Source organism: Nansenia antarctica (assembly GCF_963989245.1).
Source record: "Nansenia antarctica genome assembly, chromosome: 18".
Taxonomy (NCBI): domain Eukaryota; kingdom Metazoa; phylum Chordata; class Actinopteri; order Argentiniformes; family Microstomatidae; genus Nansenia; species Nansenia antarctica.
The window spans coordinates 8,393,653-8,402,566 of NC_137691.1; the positions used below are offsets into that span (position 1 = coordinate 8,393,653).

An 8,914-nucleotide genomic window follows, 5' to 3' on the forward strand; every position below is an offset into this window, starting at 1 on the left:
CACACACACACACACACACACACACACCATACACACCATACACACCATACACACACACACACACACACACACACCATACACACCATACACACACACACACACCATACACACACACACACACACACACACCCCTGAACCCCCCTTGGCTAGGAAGTGAAGTGTGTTAAGGTCTGGCGCCTGCTGCGGGGTCTGAGGGGGCGGAGTCTGAGGGGGGGGGTTTGGGATGTAGATGAAGACAGCGACGTCTCTCTGGTGGATCCCTGCGTCCATCTATGAACCAGGGACAAGTAAGACAGTTGGACAAACTGATACAAATGTTCTGTCTCTCTCTCTCTCTCCATCCCTCCTTCTCTCTCTCCGTCCCTGCCTCCTTCTCCCCCTCAATTTGAATGTCTCTCCCTCCCTTCTCTCTCTCTCTCACCTTCCCTCCTTCCCTCCCTCCCTCTCTCCCTCCTCTCTCTCTCACCCTCCCTCCTCTCTCCCTCCTTCTCTCTCTCCCTCCTTCTCTCCCTCCTCTCTCCCTCCCTCCCTCCCTCTTCTCTCTCTCTCACCCTCCCTCCTGTCTCCCTCCTTCTCTCCCTCCCTCTCTCCATCCCTCCTTCTCTCTCTCCCTCCTTCTCTCTCTCCCTCCTTCTCTCTCTTCCTCCCTGTCTCTCCCTCTCTCTCTCCCTCCCTCCTTCTCTCTCTTCCTCCCTGTCTCTCCCTCCCTCCTTCTCTCTCTTCCTCCCTGTCTCTCCCTCTCTCTCTCCCTCCCTCCTTCCATCCTTCTCTCTTTCTCTCCCTCTACCTTCTCCCTCCCTTCTCAGGAAGACGACGGTCTCCGGATGAGGAAGAGCAACGTGATGTCATCATCCCAGCACTCCTCCTCGGTGGGCCTGGTCAAGGAGGAGGGGCTTAGCCTCCGCACGGTGGCCCTCATCGTGCTGTTCTTCGCGGTGGGCGTGGTCATCGGGAAGCTGGTGCTGTAGGGGGCGGAGTCAGAGACGCGGCGGCAAAGGCGAGGGCGAAAGCATGCTGTGATCTGATAGGCTGGGGGATGAAAACTAACACAGATCTGGAACTCTCTCCATCAGAAACGCCATGTCAACCGGCTAGTTTTTGGAAACATTTCATTTATGTAAAATTACAAGAAAGAAAAAAAACTAGAAAAAAAAAACTAGAAAAAAAACGAAGAAAATAAATGTCATCACGTTATGAGAAAAAAAACAAAACATTCGACAACTGTTACAGGTCTTGCCTCTACATAATCGTTACGACATAATCATTCTGGCCCCGCCTCCTTAACGTGCACACGTGCAGACGAGGCGTGTGGGAGGGGGGAAAGCGTGGGTCTCTGATAGCTGATAGTCACGTGTAACTGAAGGGTTGATATTTCCCCCGGGCGGGAGGGGGGTGGATTGTGAGTGAGTCAGTGTGCGTTGTGTGAATGTCGTTTTAACGTCTTGTGGTGGTTTGTGTCTCAGTGACTGAGGCTAGAGGCTGTGTGCATACGTAACCCCGCCCCTACCACCCTCCGCTACCCGTTACCATGCCGGCCGTGCCAGTGCTCACACAGGGCTGTTGTTCTATGGTCAACTCAAACTGACTCCTCCAATCAGAGGCTTTGTATAGACCGGCTCCTCTGTGATTGGAGAAAGAAACATCCTGGATCGATCGATTACCCTCCTCAATCGACTCTTTATTTGTTTATGAAGCGAGATCCCCACCCCCCACCCATCCTTCCCTCTGATTACCAACCCACCCCCCCCCTTCCCCAACTGGTTGGCAGTACAGGACAGGTGCTTGATTGCATGCTTCCACATCGACTTGTGGATTTTGAACTGTTTTGTTGTTTTATTTAATTGAATTGCTTTTATCATTGTTAACTCTTTACAGATGTAGGTTTGCACAACTCAATCTTCAGATTCTTCTTCTTCTTTTTTTTGTTGCATTTGTATGATTTTAACGTTTTTTTTCGTTTTTAGGATTGAGGCATTAAGAATAACTTATCTACCGGAGCTGTGGGTGGGTGGGTGGGGCTACCGTAGGTCGTTGTCTGGACAACCTGGGTGGGTGGGGCTAGAATAGGTCGTTGTTGTCTGATTGGTTCCTGGACGTTCTAAAGCCTTTAGCCTTGTGACCTGTATGGGCAAGTTATTCTACGGCAGAGAGAGAGAGAGAGAGAGAGAGAGAGAGAGAGAGAGATAGAGAGAGTAAGATAGAAAACAGCAGGAGGAGGAGATGTGTGGAGAACAGTAGTTGGTGGTTTTCGTGATGTTCACCCCCCAACTACAGTCAGGTGCACTACGTACTGCTGTCTTGTGTAGGTTCTGTCAGTCCCATGTCAGGACTAGAGGCGGCTAAACGCCTCTCTGTATATTTTCTCTAAGCCATACATGTGTTGTGTGTCAGATCTTTGAGATGTCAAGTCAGTCAGTCAGTCAGTCAGTCAGTCAGTCATCATTTGAGTGTTTTTTTCTGCTGCCCGTACCTTCTTCCATGTGTGTAAAACTAGAACTGTTACACCATCTGTCAGAGGCCATGTTAGGATCTTGAAACTTCCGGGGCTTAGCCCAGCCCACAACGTTTTGTCGACGGCGGGGGGGGGGGCTATAGTGGAGTTTTTGATTGACGGGTGGTAGCTTGCATTAAATTGACAGCGATGCGCTAAATCGATCGCCGATGCAGTAGATGGTGAGTTTTTTTTAAATTTGTAGTCGCCGTCGTCCCCCAGGATGTGGAGATCCGGGGCTATTCAGAAAACATTCGGGGCTCGAGCCCCGGGTGCCCAGGGCTAACGACGCCACTGCTGTCTGAACCCACGTGGTCCTCTCCCACTCCCCTCAGTAGGCCTGGGTGAATGTTGTCGTTTCAACATTATAGCCATCATCACATCTCTGCACCATTGACTCCCTTTATTCATTCAGATGACCTATAAAGAATGTTGTCCCCCCCCCATATCTACCAACCCCATGTAACCATGTTCAGTTGACATTTCTCTCGTCTCTTCTCTTTCATGCGTTTCATGTGAGGGAAAAAAAAGCATCTGGAAGCTCTTTCCTGATGGGACCATAACGTGACGACATCCATGCTCTTATCATTTATATATCTCATCGGCTTCCTTGTTTTTCCTTCATGGGACTTTTGTCAAAGAATGTGACAAACACTCCAATTAGTTTCATCTCAGCATTGCGTATTTATGGATACGAGGTGGAGTTGACAGAGAGCGAGAGAGAAACCTACTGTTTATAAATATATAAATATATATACATGTGAGTGGAATTGAGGAAGACAGGAGTATATACTACTGTATCTACGTGATTGGAGGAGAGAGGGAGTGTATACTACTGTATTGACATGTGATTGGAGGACAGAGTGAGTGTATTCTACTGTATCTTTATCCGTGACTGGAGGAGAGAAGGAGCGTATACTACTGTATCAAACGTGATTGGAGGCGAGAGGGAGCGTATACTACTGTATTGACGTGTGATTGGAGGATGACTTGTTGCTACGAGGGAGGGCAGAGCAGGCGTGAGCTAGAGTCCCCCGCCCCCCCTGGGCGTGTGTAACACTAAACTGACCTATCCTGGAGCCTCTGACCATCACCGTGGTGATGAACGCAGTCAGGCAACTGTTTTGTATGTAAATAAATAAATAAATAAGTCTATCTGATAAGATTAATTATTCCTAGTCTGGTAGTCTCTGGTGTATAAAACCAAACTTGGTGGACTATGTAGCATCTTAATGAATAAAGCCCCTACCTAAGTGTGTGTGTCTGTGTGTGATGTTATTTTCCTCTTGTTTCCGGTGTTTAATGAGACCACACATGTGCATGCATGCACACACACACACGCACGCACGCACACACACACTAACAAACACGCACACTAACAAACACACACACACAGACCACACACAGGTTGAATCTATTACATTTGACATTTGTACGTCTGGGGTACAAAGAGGGAACAAACAAGTGAATGAATGCAGCAGTTCTCTTCCTGGCAAAGACAAAGTGAAGACAGAGAGAATGTACAGCATCAGCAATTAGCATCCCCCCCCCCCGCAGGCCGGTAGCATTACGCTCTACTGATAAATACATCCATGGCTACATTAACTTCACTTCTCTCCAACGTTTATTTCTCATAGCTGTAATTGGCTGTGCTCCTTCCTTGCTACGCTGTAAATGTGTCAAAACACATTTCCCTCTGAGTATTAATTGCCATGCTACTAGCCGTTTAATGTCCGGTCGTGTTAAAGGAACTGTTGTTGGTTCACCTGATGTTATTGTTTCTCTAACACCCTGGGAAGGACCTGTCCACACCTACGGTTCAGGTAGTTGAGGCCCCGGGCTACCGGACCCCGCTCCCCCTGGCCCCCCGAGGAGCGGCTATCTGGCCCGGGTGTTTGAGTTGGCAAGGGGGCGCAAACAGCTGGAGACTCGGTGCGGGAAACGACCCAAAACTCATTTGCATTTTTTTACATTCAGCTGGGAGTCATGTCAGGTCCAAGGTAAATCACCTCGGAATGTTCTAGAACTGGAATGATGAGAATCACAGTTTTTTGGTTCCCTCACCTTAGAGCAGGTCACCTCAGATATACCTGGACATTCACTCATCTTAGATGAGTTAGATGAGAGAGAGAGAAAAAAATAAAAGTAATTATTCCTTCTCCATTGTGACTGCCAATAGACCCTGGTCCTAGCACACATTTCTTTTTCTTATGATGACTGATGGATTGATGATTCACTTCCCTAGACAAATGCATTTGTTGTAAGTCGCTTTGGATAAAAACGTCTGTTAAATCCCCCCCCCCAAAAATGTAAAAATGTAATGCTAAGCTGACCATTCACTCACCGCAGAGAAATACTTGAACATTCACTGATCTTAGAGCAGATCACGTCAGAAATACCTTCACGTTCTCAAGTGTATCGACGCATGCCAGAGTTCCATAGTACAATATTAGCATTAGATACTTACAGAGGGAGGAATTTACACCGACGGCGTGATTTACTCCAGCTCCTGTGATGGACTTCACAGACCGTGACCTTATGTCAGTGTCAGGGGGAGGCCGGTGGAGGTAGGATTCGCGTGTTTGACACTATTCCTCATTCCATTCCGAGCATCACAATGAGTCCGGCTTCTCTTCATCCCGCCTCCCCCCTGGTTCTAGTGTGGCAATTAAGAATGTGTTAGTGTGCCTAGAGGGAACTAGGACATTCTAAACCACGCTAATCACTGGAAAACCTCTTCAGATGTTCCTCTCTGACTCAACAGTGACTCAACAGTGGCCCGACATGGCCAGCCTCGACTCGGACCCCTCTGGAAACGGCCCTGGGGATCGTCACGCGGGCTGTCAGAGCAGATGTGAGTATTTATACGAGAACAGACGGAGCTAGACGAGGTGTCTACGGTATCTACCATGGGACGGACGGGGCAGGAGTGGAATCACTTGTACTCCAGTTGAAAAGGTTGACTCTCCTTCCCTCCCTCTCCACCTCACTCCCTCCCTCCCCCCCCCCCCCAACACCCTCAAAGAGGAGCTTGTTACTTCTCTCCAACTCTCTCCAACCCCTGTGTTTAAATAGATCTGGTCCTCATTGAGGTCTGCGCAATAAAACGGCGTGTCTGGCTGCGTTTCTAAGTTGGAAAACATATAAAATATCGCCGTCCAACTCGGCTACAGTCAACTATGCATCCAGCACACTTCTCCCCCCATCACGCTGGGATCCTGGTGTTAATGGCCGGCCATGATTAGAACTGGCAAAGCGATGCCGTCAGTAGGGCTGGCAGAGTATTGACTATTGTGTTATACTGTTGATGATGATGATGATGATGATGATGATGATGGTGATGGTGTACACGCAAACACCCTCGTCCACCTTACATGTATTTAAAGTAACAGATAATCAGGCATCTGGGGAAGGGTTCAAATGTTTCCTTTTGTAGAGCCGACAGAGTGGCTCACAGAAGGCTCTGACCTGCAAGCTGAGGCTAACCCTGAGAGAGGCAGAGAGGGAGGGGAGGGAGAGAGAGAGAGAGAGAGAGAGAGAGAGAGAGAGAGAGAGAGAGAGAGAGAGAGAGAGAGAGGACCCTGTACATGTGTACAGTACCTGCCCTTAAGGCAGCAGCGTTTGGCTGATAGAGAATAGGTTGTAACCCTACACATGCGGCCAAGGCAGAAAATCAAGCCCATGTTATAGTTTTGATACATGGAGCCATAACTATCTAAATTGAAACTTGGAGGAAGAATACATGTAGTTGGTGGTTGACCAATGGGACTTAGTGTAGAAGGTGGTTGACCAATGTGAACTCGGTGTAGAAGGTGGTTGACCAATGGGACCACGGTGTAGAAGGTCCCAATAGGACTTAGTATAGAGGAGGGTTGACCAATGGGACCACGGTGAAGTAGGCTGGTTGACCAATGGGATGTAGTGTAGTATAGGTGGTTGACCAATGGGAGCTGCAGTAGTAGGCGGATGAGAGTGACTGAAAATTCGGTCTTATTTTACCAGATGAGAATGAGGTAATAATCTAAAGACCCCATGTTTGGCAGCAGACGCAGCAGGAGTGTGAGGGAGGGGAGAGGGGAGAGGGGAGGGAGTACAGCTACACCGTTCCTCGTTCCGTTTCATGCATTACAATGAGCCCGTCCTCCGATTTCTACCTCCACCGGCCTCCCCGACAGTACAGTACATCAGGTACATCAGTACATCAGTATAGTACAGTTACAGTACATAAGTAAGTAGTAAGTACGATTTATTTGTATAGCACCTATCCCAGACCAGGGGTCACAAAGTGCTTCACATATAGAGAACATAATAAAGAAGAACATAATAAAACATAATAAAAGAGCGAAAGTCATAGCAGGTTAAAATAGGCAAACAAGCGGAAATAAGAACAAGTAACAGACAACAAGGTATACAACAATATCAACAGGACCCAGAAAGACAGGCTTGCGGGGCTATCTAAAAGCCTGTCTATAGAGGACAGTCTTTAGCTGTTTTTTAAAAGCTACCGAGACCGAGAGCGCTGATCTAAGATCCGAGGGAAGAGCATTCCTAAGCCTCGGAGCCACGGTGGTACGGCGGATGGTACATCCATGTCTACTGCTGCAGCTGCAACTCTGGCTGGACCCGGGTCTCCTACGAGACACAGCCAGAGAGAGTTGGCCCTTGATGTCCATGTCCGAACCCAGTGGTGGACTCAGGCTGTTTGAAGGCCAGGGGCGAAAAGAAAAAAAGGGCACCTACTGCACGACATGGGACCCCATCAGTGCTCAAGTTTAGACCATTGGAAGGGCAGCCAATAGGGCACATCCTCTCATTTTGCCACTCAAAAGGGCACTTTAGTGCGACGTTTTTCAACGGTGGGGGCACATGGTCAAGTTTAGACCATTGGAGGAGCACCAATAGGGCGCGTCCTCTAATTTTCACCACTCAAAAGGGCATTTTTGCCACTCAAAAGAGACGTTTTTCAACCGTGGGGGCACCAGGAGGGGCGGTCGCCCCCCCCTGAGTCCGCCAGTGTCCGTACCGATGATGTGTGGTCCTCTGTGGCTCAGACGGTAGAGCATGGCGCTAACAATGTTTAGGCTGTCGGTTCAATTCCCACCGGGACCATATATAGGCTACAGAAAAACGTAGGTTCTCCTTGCAATATAAGTCGCTTTGGATAAAAGTGTCAGCTAGTAATGGAGTTTATTATGACGGTATTATGATGTATGTCTACGGTGTCTGCTGCTGCGTCTGTTTTGAAAAGCAGGGCTGAGGCCTTTCCACGTCACCCCGCAGCACGGGTGAGATTTGGAAACTCTGACACGTTCTGTTTGTCTGAAAGGAAACTCACTGCTGTATTGTTTTGCTTTTTGCCTCCCTCACTTTTCCACAGAGCATTCCTCTATTCCTGATGTATTACGGAAGTGTTCAGTATTATGGGGTAGCGGTGGTCTAGGGGGATAGTTAGTGAGTTGGACTAATGATTGAGTTCGAATCCCGCCTGCTGGAATACCACCACTAGTGTGCCCTTGAGTAAGGCACTTTAGCCCTAAGTTACTCCTGGGAGGCTGTCCTTGTAATCCCTAATTGTAAATCACTTTGGATTAAAGATTAAAAGTGTCCGCTTAAGGGTACATTCTTTTTAAGTCCTGCGTGACATCTGTCCTGAGGATCCTGACTCCACACAGCCACAGTTCTGAGGTGGACTTGTTCTGCATCCAACTCTATATGAAAGATATGCCCCATGTCACACATGTGTGTGGTGGTGGTGTGTGTGTGTGTGTGTGTGTGTGTGTGTGTGTGTGTGTGTGTGTGTGTGTGTGTGTGTGTGTGTGTGTCAGTCTGGAGCCAACCTCTAGCCTCTCTGTCTTATCTCACTGCTCACTGCTTCAGTGCCACACACACACACACGCACACACGCACACACGCACACACACACACACACACACGCACACACACACACACACACACACACACACACACACACATTTTAATCATTTATTTCTGTCCACATAGAAACAAGTATACAGGGACACAAATACTGAAGGCCCAGATGGGATGCATTCACAAACAGACATGGACAATGTCTTTCACATACAACAGGACAAGACTCACGGGTACAAGTAACACCGTCTCCGCCATATATGGCGGCTGCCAATAATCGCAGAGACAGAGCAATACTTGCTGAGCCTTTTTGCTTCTCCCTTGGACATTCCCAGTAGACGTAGTCCTCTGACAACCAATCTGTGCACATGTCCAAGACTGCCAAATATAAAGACTAATAGCGTACACCTATAGCCTAGCTCTGAGATGGTGTCTACAAGCTGCTGGTATTTCATGACCTTAGTCATGAAGGCTTCCTCTAGGCTTATATCAAAGGTGCATGCTACCTCTAATACAGACACCTCTCTGGACTCTTCATTAACAACGACAACATCT

General features: G+C 48.2%; 1 protein-coding gene across 1 annotated transcript in view; it reads left to right on the forward strand.

Moving 5' to 3' along the window:
* The window catches only part of vapb (VAMP (vesicle-associated membrane protein)-associated protein B and C), a 22,365-nt gene extending 20,375 nt beyond the window's left edge, over positions 1-1,990 (forward strand). The window contains exon 6 of the mRNA XM_080548390.1: positions 807-1,990. Within this exon, the coding sequence (XP_080404516.1) occupies positions 807-968 (162 nt within the window). The 3' untranslated portion in view covers positions 969-1,990. The remainder of the gene's footprint in view (positions 1-806) is intronic.
* The last annotated feature ends 6,924 nt before the right edge of the window (positions 1,991-8,914 follow it).